The sequence below is a fragment of the Echeneis naucrates genome, chromosome 22 (genome assembly GCF_900963305.1).
Source record: "Echeneis naucrates chromosome 22, fEcheNa1.1, whole genome shotgun sequence".
NCBI lineage: Eukaryota > Metazoa > Chordata > Actinopteri > Carangiformes > Echeneidae > Echeneis > Echeneis naucrates.
In genome coordinates, this window is record NC_042532.1 from 8,611,845 (window position 1) to 8,626,965 (window position 15,121).

The 15,121-nt window shown below is 41.1% G+C and overlaps 1 protein-coding gene across 5 annotated transcripts in view; it reads left to right on the forward strand.

Annotated features, from left to right (window-relative positions):
• The window catches only part of LOC115036112 (AT-rich interactive domain-containing protein 1B-like), a 158,207-nt gene that overhangs the window by 115,383 nt on the left and 27,703 nt on the right, over window positions 1-15,121 (forward strand). For all 5 annotated transcript variants that reach the window (XM_029494239.1, XM_029494240.1, XM_029494242.1 and 2 more), the window contains exons 6-7: window positions 3,628-3,714; window positions 6,383-6,562. In XM_029494239.1, coding sequence (XP_029350099.1) covers window positions 3,628-3,714; window positions 6,383-6,562 — 267 coding nt within the window. The remainder of the gene's footprint in view (window positions 1-3,627; window positions 3,715-6,382; window positions 6,563-15,121) is intronic.

Below are 15,121 nucleotides of genomic sequence, written 5' to 3' on the forward strand. Positions count from 1 at the left end.
CATTTGTGCAGGTGCTCTGAGCCCCCTCATGAATGAATTGTATTTGAAACCCAAAAATCACAAATTAACTGAATGCAAAAAAAAAAATGTTGAATGAATTCAGATTAAAAGCATGTTGCTTCTCTCTTCCTTTTCTTTCTCTGAAACAGTTTCTTCTGTTGTTTTAAAGTGAATACAAGTGGATGTGGGTGTGTGTTGTGTGTTGGGTTTCTTTTTTTTTTTTTGCAATCACTTGTGTGTATTTGGTATGTTTATATGTGTGTGTTCAGCTGGGCACTCATGGATGTTTAAATTGCAACAATGGCCACATGTGCTAATTGTGTCTACTAACTTCTATGTGAGTACAAATGTAGCAAGGAACTCACTTGCTCACTCACAACAAGATGCATGCATGATCACAGATGTGTAACAAAAAAAGTCTGCTTTGCACTGCAAAAACATGCACATACCTTACCATGTGTAAGCAAAAAGTTACACCTCATGTTACACCTCGATTTTAAATCGCACGTGCACGTACATCAGTGAAATGAAGATGACCTGAATGGTGGACACGTTTCAATTCCCTTTATTTATTTAGCATTTTCATTCATACCTAATATTTCTTCTGTGGACAGGCAAAGATATAGCGCCAGCTCCTGCTGATATTTCGCACTCTCCCCTCTCTCCTCGCTCTCAGTTGCATACAGAGAAGATCCTCTCTTCACGTCAAAAGAGTCAGCGTATGAATTATTAATGGTACAGATTAAACGTGCCAGGACTCACCGTGAAGCCTGTTTGTTTCATTTGGACGTAATTATTTAATGGCACCTTGTTAAAAATGATAGTAAGGAGAGGAGGGGGAAGGACAGAGAAAGGAAGGACAGAGGAGAGGTGAGAAGAAGCTTTGTTTGGAGAGTAATTGGTTGTGAAATACTTTAAGAGCTTCTCTCGTTCACTGCAGTAAAAGAGGAAAGCAGGAAGAAGTCCTTGTCTCATTCAGCTCTACCTCTTTTCTCTCATCTGTTTTTTGATTCCCTTTCTCTCACCAAGGTTCTTGGTTTTGTGTATTTCTTTTTGATACTTGTCTTTATTTTTACAACCTCCCACTCCCTCTCCATGCAAACACACACACGCACACACATATGTCTTTGTATTAATATCATCCCTGGTGACAATTAACATGGCTATATGGAAAGAGTGGTGGAGCATGGAGGGCACTGTTCCTTATTTATACCGTCATAGTGGCACGCACTCGCACTTATATTCAAACACACACACACACACACACACACACACACAAACACATGCATACAGTACAAGCTGCTGTCACCACCACCCTGCCATCCAAACAAACAGAGTCTGACAGCATAGCTGGCGCCTGGCATGCACCCTTGCACACATACACATACACATACACACACAAACACAGACACAAAGACTAGCCTTTATCATAGGTCGACTTTCATAGTTCAGTAAACTCCTGCTAGCACGCTTCATCCTTACTACCCATCCACCCTTTTAAAACTGTGCTGCAGCTGAATCTGTCCCTGCAGCAACAAGTGGCCCTGGCCCTCTCTAGGAGAGCTTAGGCTCCCACATAGAGACACCTAGGCACAATATAGTGTTGAATGCACTCAGGCAGAAAAATGTATGTACATGAGAGTGAAGATCACAAACAGCATTTTCCTACCTACGACATGCTGTGGCATTGTTTCAGAATGGGGTTGTGCAGCTGACACTGAACTAGAATATTTCCACTTTCCATAACTTTTGCCCCACAATGTTTATTTTACATCTATAGCCACTCGTTATTTCTACAGATAAAAAATGTTTTTTCTCAGTAAAGCTTAAGTTAAATGCTGAGTTAATCTCATAGCGGGGCTTTTTTTCAACATTAATCCTTTTACTGAAATAAAGCCTCACTTCTTCTTTACTGGTGCATACACACACATAGAAGCAAATAGCCAGCATATGTACATGTCATCTCAGAATTGCTTCAACATTCGTAAACTGACATTTCCCCTTCCCTCCCACCACATGGTGACAGACTAAGTAATCGAATATTCTCTCTTTTAAGCATCATTCATGTGTAAGGGAAGGGGTGTGTGTGTGTGTGTGTGCATGCGTGCGTGCGTAAGTGTATATATCAGCACATATCCTATGTGCCTTTGTGCTCTTACATGTTTCCTTGTGCTTCAGTGTGTTTATTTACACTTGTTTGTGCAATCAATTTTTCGTCTGTAAGATTGCGCGGTTTATGTGTGTGTCTGTCTGTGTGTAGGCGGCTGAGTGGATGGAAATGTTGTTTGTGCAGTTTTATGCAAAGCAATTATGTTGACTTAATTGGGTTTGTTTATGTGGAGAGTGCACCACCCCCAGTCATGTATTACTGCCATCATGGACAGACGCATCACAGACACATAGTATATGAAAACACACTTCTCAAAACAGCACATTCTACTGCATGATTGAATAATGTGAAGCGTCTCCTCTATTAGAGCTAATTTATATTCATTGTGAGTTTTAAGGACAGTGTAACAACAAAATTGTTGTTACTATAACACTCCAGCTGTACTTCACCCTGAGTTGACGATTACATTCATGCACATATTCCTATTTCTATAGGGGGGCAAGTCATACACTGAAAGTGTAAAAATATGTTCTCACAATTATCATTGAACATGTGCAGGCAAATAACTTCAGCATTCTCTGCATGTTTGGTGATATTTTACATTGAGTACATTATTTAAATCCAGAACTGTGCATCTCATATGCACAAATATGGATTCAACAAACCAGTTTTCCCCTTGTCTCTCCTTCTCCGCCGTGTCTCAGATCTGAAGCCAAAGATAAAAGGTTAATTTGCCATCTCTCTCCTTCTTCTAGGCCAAATCAATTCACCATAGTCTGTCTGCCATTGTCCTAATCAGACCCTCAACTCACTATTGGATTTCAATGGAACGGGCGCTGCCCAAAGACCTGCACAACCACCTAATCAATGATCCTCAAATGGCTGTGGTTTTCTATAGGGGATCGCTCTGGCTTTAATGCTTACACAGGGAAGGGGCACAGGCTCCAATGAGTTGCTATGTCCTCTGGAAGTACATTTGTCATTTAGTTAATAGTGAATCAAAAACTTCATGTAAAGTGATTGTGTTGGGTTCTTTGTATCTCTGAATGCTAAATTTGGCACCAAAACCTCAAACTTCAGCACTTAAAGAAACAAACAAGGCCTCCGTCAAAGTGTAACCACAGAAAACTGATAATTCCGATTTTTTCTTTTGTCATTGAAATGACATGGAACCTTTTGAACTAACTTGTAACTTTTCTACCATGGAAGCAAATTCAGAGAGAAAGACAAAAGTGTTTTTTTTTTTTTTTTTATTATTATTATTTTTTTATGTTTTGTTGTAACAGCATTCCTGCAATTTCATTCAATTTTTGAGCAAGGCGGAGAAGAAGCAAATATAAATCTGTTTTTTGTTGCTCACAGTCATGCAAATAATGGAATTCAGTTCATGCAAAACATTTTCTCGTTTAATATGACAGCTTTTATAACAAAAGCAAGATGGTACCATTGTACCCCTACATTGTCAGTGCCACATGTTTGTCTGAATCTTGAAGTCCACATTTCATGTTGTCCTGCAGGTTCCACCATGGCTCCACAGAGCACTGGGAATGGGCCAGATGGAGCTCACCCACCAATCCCCCCCTCACCTATGGCTCAGGAGAGAGGTATGTGAATGTGCGTTAATCAGCTGGAGTTGGAGAATATTGAGCATTATGTGTGTAAAGATGTTTGTTTTTTCTGCATGATTCGAAGATTAGACGATCTAGGAGGTTGTGTAGTTAAAAAAGATATAATAATAAATATAAATAAAAAAACGAAATAAAATTACTTCAAAATGGAAAAGGTTATTACATCCTATATGACTGAAGTAGGAAGATTAGATGTTGCTGAAAGGACAGCAGACAGGTGTGGTACAGTAGTTATAATTTGATATATTTCGCTTGTGACCTCAGCGCAGACATGTTAACAATTAACTAGCCTGTCTGAATAGGACATTTGTAATAAAAGCCTATTTTAAAAATAGTTGAATGCATACTGGCCCAAAAAGTAGGTGCTGTAGTGTAAACTGAGCGGGTGCACACAAACACAGGCACACACAAAGTTTATAGCTTCATAGGTCATTGGAAAACCACAGTTTGGTAAAAATGTTACAGTAAACATTCGCAACAACTTATCCTGGATGTTGTTCAAGATAGAATACATGTTCTTTTGATAGCACCACTTCAGTTTTGACCACAACCTGTTGTCAAATGCTGTAAACATGAATTCTAACCCTCAAGCCACATGTGCCAGCCAAACGGGAATGTTTCCAGCAATTATGGTCACTTGTCGACCATCTCTAAAAATGGCAGAATTGTTTGTCTGAAAAAAAAAAAAAAAATCAGTATCTACACAACATTGGAGAAAACACTGAAAGACTAGGATGTAATTTTAATGGAATGACTGCAATGCTCCCTCTCTATCACCCACCAAAGAGCGGTTAAGTCAGAGCGAGACAGAGGGAGTGGATGGATGAAGACAAAGAGTGAAAGAAAGTAAAGCGTTCTAAAAGGTTATTTCCCAACATGATGAAATCAAGCTAGAGATTTAATGCTGCTCTCTAATGCCTGTAAGCCTCGAGCCCTTCCCAGTCCGGTCCAGGAAAACACAGTGCTGGTTAACAGCACAGGCTGTTGTTTTTGCTGTATTTTTTAGCTAGGATTAGCCCACCCTCCCCTCCCAAACACTCACTTCCCACTTTGCTCAAGTGCCTGCCTCCCTAAGAGCCTCTCTCCACTCATTTCCATAAATCCACTGAATGTCCCTTTTTTCCCCCCACTTTCTCTCGTGCGCTTTGCCGTCTGCCTGTTGTTGTTGTTGTTGTCCAGCTGAGAGCTTCATTCGCTTTGCTTGAAAGAGAAAAAGGTCTATGTGCGAGTGTGTGTTTATGTGTGTGTGAAGAGGGAGTGGGAGCGAAGCAAAGAGAGAAATCCTTGAATGTGTTATTTGCTTTTTTAGCACTGTCTGCAAAATGTTCCTCTCCCCATCCATTTTCCAGGCAATTTAAAGTGTGGTATTACACACTGTATTTTTTCTCCTCCTCTCCCAGAATCCCCTTACCCTAATGGAAGCAAAACCTTACAATAATGTCCTCGCTCCTTAAACCCAGCACTCGCAGCCTAAGCACTTTCAGGCCCCAATCGCTCTTTCCCTCGGTTGCACTGTCTTTCCCTCCCACACACACTTTCTCTCTCTGTCTCTCCTTCTGCCTTGGCCTCTGTCTCTCTCCCGCACATTCACATAGAGCTTTTATTGCTCTCCGTCTCTGTTATCTACCCATCTCACACTCAGAAGCACAAATACGTGCATGCCTGTATACCCACGCAGCATTTTTTAACTTACCCCTCACATTTTCTCTTGCTTTCTTTGCAGAAACAAGGAATCATATTATTAGAAGTGTCAATTTGCACTTTACAACCCTGTTGTTTCCCTAAACATCAAGCTCACTAAAGAGTCAGCCTGTGCACGCTCAGTCAATAAAGCGGATAGCCCAATCCATTTCCGCCTAATCTGCTATACTGAATCCCCCCAACACACACAGACACACGTCTGTGCCCACACACTCTTTCTTTTCCCTCAATGGCCATCCAGCGACCTTTCCCTATTCGTGGTGGATTGGGAGACCTTTCTGTGCAGTTTTAAAGCGAGTGGGGCAGTTTGAAAGAGCGAAGCCCAAGCGAGGATCGCTCCAAATGTCAATTTGAATGGTGGAGGCGAATATGGGCCTGAGAGGCTTTGACACATCTATTGACAAAACGGCTTAGAATAACATAGTAGCTTTGGTCAAATCACTGGTTTATTCTTTGGAGAGTAGAGAGGGTTTTTTTTTTTTTTTTTTTTTTAACTCAAGCAGACCAAATTTTTCACACACAGAATCGGGTTTTGCAGCAACATACATCTTTCAGACCGGGAATACACTTGACCTGTGCTTTTTCCTTTTTTAAAGTTCACTACATCTTTTCCTCTGTGCGTTTTTACTTTTGCTCACAGTTTATTTTATATGTCAACCTGTCCATTTTGTCAGGCACCTGGTTCATGCTATGTTACCCAAAGACGTGTATCTATGAGTAACAGGAGCCAGAGCCAAGAGAAAAGATTAGAGTTTTCAAATAGAAGGGTTGTTTTAAAAAGGGAAATTGAATAGATATAATGATTTGTTTAGCCAGAGAATGATCTCATCTCCTAGCGAGCAGGTACATTGACAACTAAACTCTTCAGTTCAACACTCTTGGTTTTAAGGTGTTTCATATGCAAGTATTAAGTTGGCATTTCATTTTTATTTGTGCTTTGCAGGGTTCATGTCCAACATGCAGAGGAACCAGACTGGCTCCCAATTTGCCTCTCCACAGTCTGGACCCTCTATGTCCCCACACCCCTCACCTGGAGGGTCATTGTTTCATGGAATGGGTCCCTACTCCCAGAGCAGTGCCACGGGCCCCTATGGAGCTCAAGGATCACAGTACGGACACCAAGGTTGGAGCATGTGTGCCTAACTGAGCGTTCAGTACACATTAAAAGCTGTTTTTATTGGCTGAATTACAGCTATATATTTCATGAAGATTGATTAACCTTGTATTGAAACCCAGGCCCAGCAACAAAAGGTAGCACAACAAAATTAATCTTACATCTTTCCAAATAATGACATGTAGGGTTTGAAAGAGGTAAATGTTAAGCGGGTAGTCGCATAACTGTCTCTAAGTCATTCCTTCTTTGTGGAGTCGTTCATGGTTGGTTCAACACTACTAATAAGCTAAAACAGCTTCCACTAGTTGAGACTCCATGGCTGTCTCAAACACAAGTACTGCCATGATACCTTAGGTATTAAAATTGATACAAATTTTCTCATCCAAGTTCTTCAAGGTTGAAGTCAAAAAAAGAATTTGAGATGTGGGCCCATAGAGCCCATGAACACATCTACTGGGCTGATTTAGGACTCTAGCTTCTAATTTGACCAAACAATCAGCCCATGCCAAATTTCCTTTAACCAGAAATATCTCATTATCTTGGTGCTCTTATAATAAACTAAGTCCTTCGAGCATGAAATATAAAACAGGTCCTGTCACCCTTTCTCAAAAAGAGACGATTTAACTTTCCAGCCACAGCTTAAAAAAGAATATTCAAAATCAAAAGCAAGAGATTTTGATTTCCAGCAAGCCATGACTCTTTTGAAGTTTGCAGATGAATTATTAATCATGAAAACCAATAACAGACTGTGTATTGACTTTTTTTGGTGACTTTTACCTGACACCAGATTTGGGGAGCAGCTTCTGCTTTGTGACCAGTTATATTGAAGTGATGAATACTTTGTGTATCATTCATTCAGGGGGGATATGGAGAAGTTTGGCTTCAGATGGAAAAGTCCCATTAGTCTTTTTTGATGAATGTTAGCCCCTATTCCACAGTCAGACTGGGCCTTGACATCCGATGCCATTGGCTTCAAAGAGAGTTTTGCTAATTAGGAATACAAAAAAAAGATTATTTTTGAAAGACACATCCATCTTTTGGATGTCTTTCTAAATCTCTCTATCTCTTTCTACAACCCTTTCAGGCACACACAGATACAGTATTTTCCTGTCTGCTGTGGTGGTGGGGGGGGGGTCTCATTGCAGACATTAAAAAGTGGGATTTCTGAGGATGTGACTCAGAATATTCATGAGGCAGTTGAACCCTGGACAGACCTCCTGACTCCCCTCATGATAAGATTATGAGGTATCTCCAGACTGACAAGGCTGGCAGACACATTGTGAATGATGATGTCCACTCTTTTAATCATCAAGCTTAATGTTTTAATATTAGCCTGTCAGGAAAGGAGATAGTTTTCTTAAAGTCTTATTAAAAAAATGATAAAGACGTGTTTTTCATAGTTCGTCATTCATCTTTCCCAACTCAGACATGTGATAATTGTGGGTAATTGCTAAATTTAGTCAAGATACATGTTAGATACTTCTGTGAAATCAGTGCAGTGTTTGCAGAAGGATGCTGTGCTGGGATAAGAGCAGTCTCACATTTTCCTTAATCCTAAATCCCGTACCAAAAATAGGAATTTGAGAAATAATTATGGCACTTTGTGTGTAACTGTGACTCTCATGTCGTAACAGCGCACATACTTTTCCTCTAATGAGACATTTACCGGGTTTGACTAATTCAACACTCTTTCTTGCTCTGCATATTGTGTGCTTTGTGTGTAATGACGTGACGATTGCAACGATCAGTACTTTTCTCACACACGGAGAAACATCTCTGTTTTGAGGAACTGTCCAACTTTTTGAACAAAGATGCACAATCCACACACACCAGACTTCAAACCTTATTAATTTGACTGATTCACTCCCAAAACTTTAAAAACTTTTAAGTTTTAAGTTTTGGGGTTTTTTTTTTTTAAACAAATGCATATATCTCTGTTAATTCAAGCTGCCACTGCAGTTGTTTCAGACATAGTATCAAATTACAAAAGTATTAAGTTCAAGTATTAATACAATCAAAGTGAGAATAACACATCTATATTTGCATGTTCCTGAACAATCATTCTGGTAATGTACTTTATTATAGACTTTGCTTCAGTTCAGTATTTAATCAATCATTTGGTAAATCAGTCACATTAACCATCAATCTGAGCTTTTTCAGAATCTCAAGGAAAAAAAAAACTAAAGAGAAAAAAAAAAAAAACCACCAAGTAACAGATTTGAGGAAAATTGGGGGGAAAAGTTTGGATCATTCTCTATAATTAAGCATTCTTTGCTCGCTTGTTTTCTCCAGCGTACAACTCCAGGCCATCCAACAAATGTTGACATCTGCTGTTGTACTTCGCTTTCTGCCTTTGGCAACACACCAGATGAAACATTATGGTATTTTTTGGTAAATGTGTGTTTTAATGTGTCACCTTGATAAATGCGCCCATCCGTGCGTGTGTTTTCCCAAAACTGCGGGCTCCCCCTCACATTTGTTAATGTTGATTAATAGCCCTAATGCATTTGGTATTTGGTCTCCCTTCTCCACCCACTCTTATCTCTTAATGTGACTTTGGCTGGGCTGACAGCCCAATAAGCAGAGAGAAAAAGAGAAATAAAGTAAGCAGAGAGAGACAGCGAGGCGGACTAGCAGGGAAAAGGCTCTGGAGGCAGATGAGCGTGAAATCTCGTTCAGATGACAGGTCAGATGTTTCCAACAGAAAGACTGTCTCACATACTGTCTCACCACACACACAGACTGTATATATTGGGCGTGTATGTATACTCTGATTCAAATTTTATACAGTTTCATGTCACTGACATCCATCCTGCAATGGGACTCTTGAATATATTCAGCAAGAACACGTGTTTTTATTTATGTTTGAATTGGATATAAGTGTGTGAAACATAAAGATAAGTCTTCTGCCTTCTTTTTTTATCTGTCATTTTACTCACCTACATAACCTTTAACCTCAAATCCTACTTTAACCCTCAAGCAAGTTGCAGTAACACAATTGCTGCACAGTACCTCAATATTACAGTCAAACAGTACAGACAGCAGATTCCATGATTCTGTAAAGTTATCAAAGCTCAGTGACTGTGCTATAGAGCTATAATGCACCGTGAATATATCTTTGGCTTTGATTGACAGTATATTTGCTTTTGCAAAACTGTTGAACCTGGCTGAACGTTAGCTCGCCCTTTGTAGACCTCTGCTAAGCGCCACCACTGTGTCAGTGCAGTGGTCTCATTGAAACCAAGATTATTATTGTTCTCATCTGATAAGCTTTAACTATTTTAAGTTGGTAAAGATTCTTGAATGTGGAGTGTTTTCCTTATGGTTCTTTGTTTTGAGGACAGGAAAACATTATTTCCAACACCAGACAGTATGCAGACATACAGATCCCACCATCTTTAGTACAGGAAACCATTCATAAGGACTCCAGGTCACGGCCAAGGCCCCAGTTCTTCGAGGGCCCACCAGAGGCCTGTGTAAGCTGAACAGGGCAGACAGCTGCTGGTCATTGTTCTTGATGACAGCTCCATCTGCTCCCCCTTCTTCTTCCTAGCACACTAACAAATTAGCCAGCCATTAGCCAACATGGAAACTCACTCCAAGTTCCTGAACCCTGCTCTCTGTTTTTCTTCTCTGCTGGTAGAACCTGACTCTTGGATCTTCTACAGTGTCTGTATGTTTTTCAGCAATCATGCTCACCACACACACCAATACCAGAGTTTATAATTTACCAAAGAGCATCATAAAAAAAACTATCTATCTGGTGTTGTGCAACTTAAGGACTACAGCAGTGCTGTTTTACCAGGGGCAAACTGTACTGTTATAGTGATATATGAGACTGAATGAGAATATGGCCCTCCTACAAACAGTGCTGAAATATGTACAAGTTATTTCCATTGACTTTGGATTAGAAAAGCCTGCTTCCTTCTTTGAGAGTGAGACAGTCAAACCCAGCCAAAAATTTTCCCTTTTCCTGTTTTCTCAAATTCCCAGTAAGTCTTACAGTGAGTGGACTCCCCTGTGTTTCCAAAACACATTTAAGCTGCTAAATGTTTATGGCTGTCCTTCAAAAGCCCTCTTTATCCAAAGTTGAAATGATCTCATATACTGTGTTAAAATCGGGCTCTCCTCAGAACTTAAATGGCTCCAACAGCTGTTTTCACAAGACATGCACTTGGACGTGGTATGGAGCCAGCATGTGGACACAGACAGTCGGGGGAGGAGGATATCATGCCATTACAGGAAAGAGATTTGGAGTCTGTTTCAGATCTGTACTCTCTCCCACCCATCCCATAGTGCAGCCTCCCCCCTCCAGAGGGGTTAAGCACTCTGCTGGTAATGACCATGCTTCAGACAGCACTTTTAAGTCTTGGTGCCTTGCCACAGCCAACGTGTAATTCGGCCAGAAAAAGGAAAAAAGCATGACTCAGGCCAGCAACTGGGGGTTGGGGGGCTGGGGGGGGTACTGACAGTGTGTGGCGCGACTCAGCTCAGCAGCCCCAAGGCTCAACCCAGCCTGGCTTAGGCTCAGACATCCTGCTGTGGGAGGTGTTGAGGTGGATGGAAGAGGAAGTGAGGACCACAGGCAAAAATATTTTTAAAAACCTATTCATACCAGAAAGTCATACATATATAGTCCACAAAAATGCTAATATAACAGATTATAATACAAAAGATTCAACTTTTAAAAAAAAGAATCATATCTGAACTATACTAAGACTGAGAAAATTGCCTCCTGACTAGGAGAAAACAAAATTAGTACCTTGGGGTCTTATTGCTATTCTTACTAACAAAGCTATTTTCTTCAAATCCCTACCATATTCATAAAATCATAAAATTGAAAAATACAGTTATCACTGTTCTTTTTTGTGTGTGTGTGCTCAGCCACATGTGGACGTGGAGGGTCTGCCCATACTCCTGTCCTTGGTAGCTCAAACATGGAGCCGTGTAATCTGTGTTCCACTGCTTATTGATGGAGTTCACAGCTCTGGAGGGCACGCTGGTGCACCCTCATACCATACTCCACCGTAGCTGGGAGATGACTGCTTCGGCTGTTAGCATTGGACGGTCCAGTCTGCTGAGGAAGCAGTAGACAGTAATCTGCTCAGTCACACTGGAGCTTTCCCCCGGGAATGCAGGGATTAAACCGGGCGCAGTATATAACGTCCACCGAATGCGTGACCGTACCGAGAATTTCCATGTAATTGTGAACGAAATACCATGAGCTCTCCTTCTCCTCCCCTCCATTGCACTATAAATACCATCAAGACTCCCCAAAGGCACAAAGTGCCTGAGAAGCAGGCAGGAAACCAAGACTGAACCCCAAGGACGCCAGACAGGACATATAAGAAATGACATCCTCCTTGTCCTCTCCTCCAGTCAGACCTCCTTGATTGTCCTCCAGAGTCGTATGACTAGCATGGAAAGTAGGTGCAGTACATGAGACATGTATGTGCATAAACAGTATGTTTAATGCTAATATGATCTTAAAGAGTACATTAATGTCATCTGGCTTCTTGCAATATCAAGGGGTTTATATTTTTGAGCATCTTTTTTTTTTTTTTTTTTTTAGACAGAATTTGTTCAATAAAGAAAAATTTAATTTGAGGTGACTGTGTGCAATGGATACTGTCTGAGAATCCAGTGTCATTGCTGAAAACAAACACAGCTTTGTTTTCACGTTCTAGTGTTAAATATCTGTATCAGCAGATATAAATACACTATGTTGACTTTTCCCGACTGTAAATATTTTCAAGTGTTTGATTGTATAAACCATGACCATGTTTACAGCAAAACACACAGCCCCCCTTTTCCATCCTATTACAGACATTTTGGCAGTTTTAGGGACTGCAAACACCTTTAAAACAACACAGTTATGTGATTGTCACGTCGCAAGTATAGTATATTTGGCAATACAAAAATATACTATGCGATATTTAGTATATCGCATAGTATATTTTTGTATTAAATAAAATAGACAGTAGGGCATTTGACTCATCCATAAGGGATCAGCTTTACCACCACTGGTATGTTTAGATTTGTGGTATATTTTTTTTTATCGTCTCACTTGCAATCTGTATATTGACTTTGAACAGTATCCAGTATTCCAGTTTGAATGTAATGTGGGAGGCGCATCCACATCTTTGGAAACCATGAATGGCTCTTTTGAAAATACGTAGAATTTCAGTCTGGGTCACTTTAAAAAGTGGTTTAGTGCGCTATCGGTCCTTGAAGAAGTGCCCTGGCACACCCCCAATCCTTCAGCAAGTGAATCATTCTTCTCAGGACAGAGCAGGACTCATAGGAAAGCTTAACATTACCCCTGTCCCACAGCTAGTGTGTCGTTTCTTTGTCAATGGAGACAAACATAGCCACCAACCAGAACATTCTGAATGGCAGTACTTTAAGGCATTCTCTCAATGCTGCGTGTTGATGACACTTTTTGAAAACACAAACCTCTCAGATTTCTCTCAGGAAAAACTTTTTAAAAATGCAAATCGTCCAAATGGGGCTGTGTGATATAAACAACTCGTTGGGAGGTGTGCTGGAGTCTCAGTGTGTTACAAGGGCCAAAAATCACAAAGTGTCCACCCAGGCTATTGAGAATGTATGGCAGGATGCCATGACATGGAGCTCAACAGCTGTCCAGAGAGGGCTGAGAGAGGTCGACTGGGGCCTTGTTCATCTGCACAAAGCATCCACCAGAGATGAGAGGAATGAGTCTGTGGGGCATCGTTCCCAAGACTTTCCACAGCATTCTAGGCAGCCATCTGACTGGGAGAAACATGGAAATGTGTCTTTCACTGGTTACAAGGTCTCAGGCATATTATATATGTATTTACATCGCAGAGCAGATGGACACACACACTCAAACGTACTGTGCACCATACGTATCCTCCTGCGTTCGTTAGCAGACATCCTTTCATTCCTGAACGCTTCCCTATTATAGCCCCAACACCCTTGACAGGTGTCAGCCGTGCTCAGCTCACCGACTCACTAAAGCCTCCCCAGAAATAATCCGCTTCTTCTTTTCCCATCTCCCACAGTAGATTTCATCACAGTTTCTGGACAAATTCAACTAGAGCTGCTGACTTTTATGGGAAAGACTTTTATTTTGATTCAAAATAAATCCTATCTCTGAGCTTGGGGGACAGGGGTTTTGCTCCCCCTTCTTGTCTCTCTGTCTTCCTCTTTTTCCACCCCCTTTTCCACCCCCACCCTCTGCTGCCTATTGCTGCTCTTTTCCTCTGTCGGACTTTCAGGCTTATGTCATGTGGAAAGTGTCTTCACCGAAGCAGCTAGAGGACACAGAGAAGCCATTTCCATTTTCGGATTTTTTTTTTTTCCCCTCCCATGTGGAATATTGTCATTCAACTTTTCCTCATTTGAGCGTGCAGAAAAGCCTTCAGGTTTTAGAGGGACTTGATCCCCTTTTCCAGACATATTCTCAGAGGATTAAGCAGTAAGGCCCAACTAAAGCACCCTTAATCAAATCAAAATAAATAGCCCCCTTCACAATGGAGGATCCCACATTTTCCATTTCTGTTTGGCAGGGGATTTGTCCCAGGAAGGGAATTTCACAATGGAAAAGGCCCAGTGCCGGCAGAGGCAATACAACGTAGTGTGCTTGCGTGCATTTTTGTAGGTGTGTATTACACTTACATAAACAGTAGGTATGCGTCAGTGTCCTTGAATGTATGTACATGTTGTTTTTGAGAGCATGGTGATTCTCTTTCAGCTCTCATTGCAGCTGGTCTTGGAGCCTAGCAGGGGTTTTAGAGCCAAAATGGAGGGTTTAAGTGTGCCTTAGGAAAGCTTCTGGCATCATGGCCGTGTGGCACTCCAGGGCAGCAAAAAGCATTTACTGCAGATTAGAGCTCCTCTCAAGTGTTTCACAAAGTCAGCTTTAAGCTTGGCAATTGTTCCCTGGGCCATCCAGCAACCTGCAGCGGTGTAAAATGTCACCAGAACACACCCCTGGTAGTTTTCTCCTGCATGCACTGGAGGTTGTAGAGGTCGTGAATCAGAATTGAGCTCTGCACGTCACATTCTTTGTTTCTCATCTGTCATTGGATTATTTTCATGATGGATGAAATAGTTGGATGTGTCACTGTTGTAGGTATAAGGGTATCAGCTGTAAAATACTTGTTAAACATCAATTTCCCTCAAATGAAGTGATTCATAACACCCAGCTGCAACTACGGTAAGTCAAAGAAGCTGTGTGGTTTTATTCTTATAGGCAATCAATCAAATTCAAGTGGGGGCTGAAATGTCTAAAGTGACAGAATCCCATGTTTTACCTTTATGCAAGAAATTGTATGCGTGTTACTTGCATTTTTCATTTGTCAGCCCATTCATGGCATCTTTTTCCAGGAAACTATCCTCGGTCCTCCAACTACAGCGGGACAGCCAGTACCAGCTGAGCCTTTTAGAGTCGGTCCCACCATCAATAAAATGTTTTGTCATGATCCCCTCTGCTCAATTGTCAATCAAATTGTCCGTCACTCTCTCCTCACCAAAACACAAGCGCAGTCACTCACTGTGGTTAAGCGTCACTCTCTCTGTTTA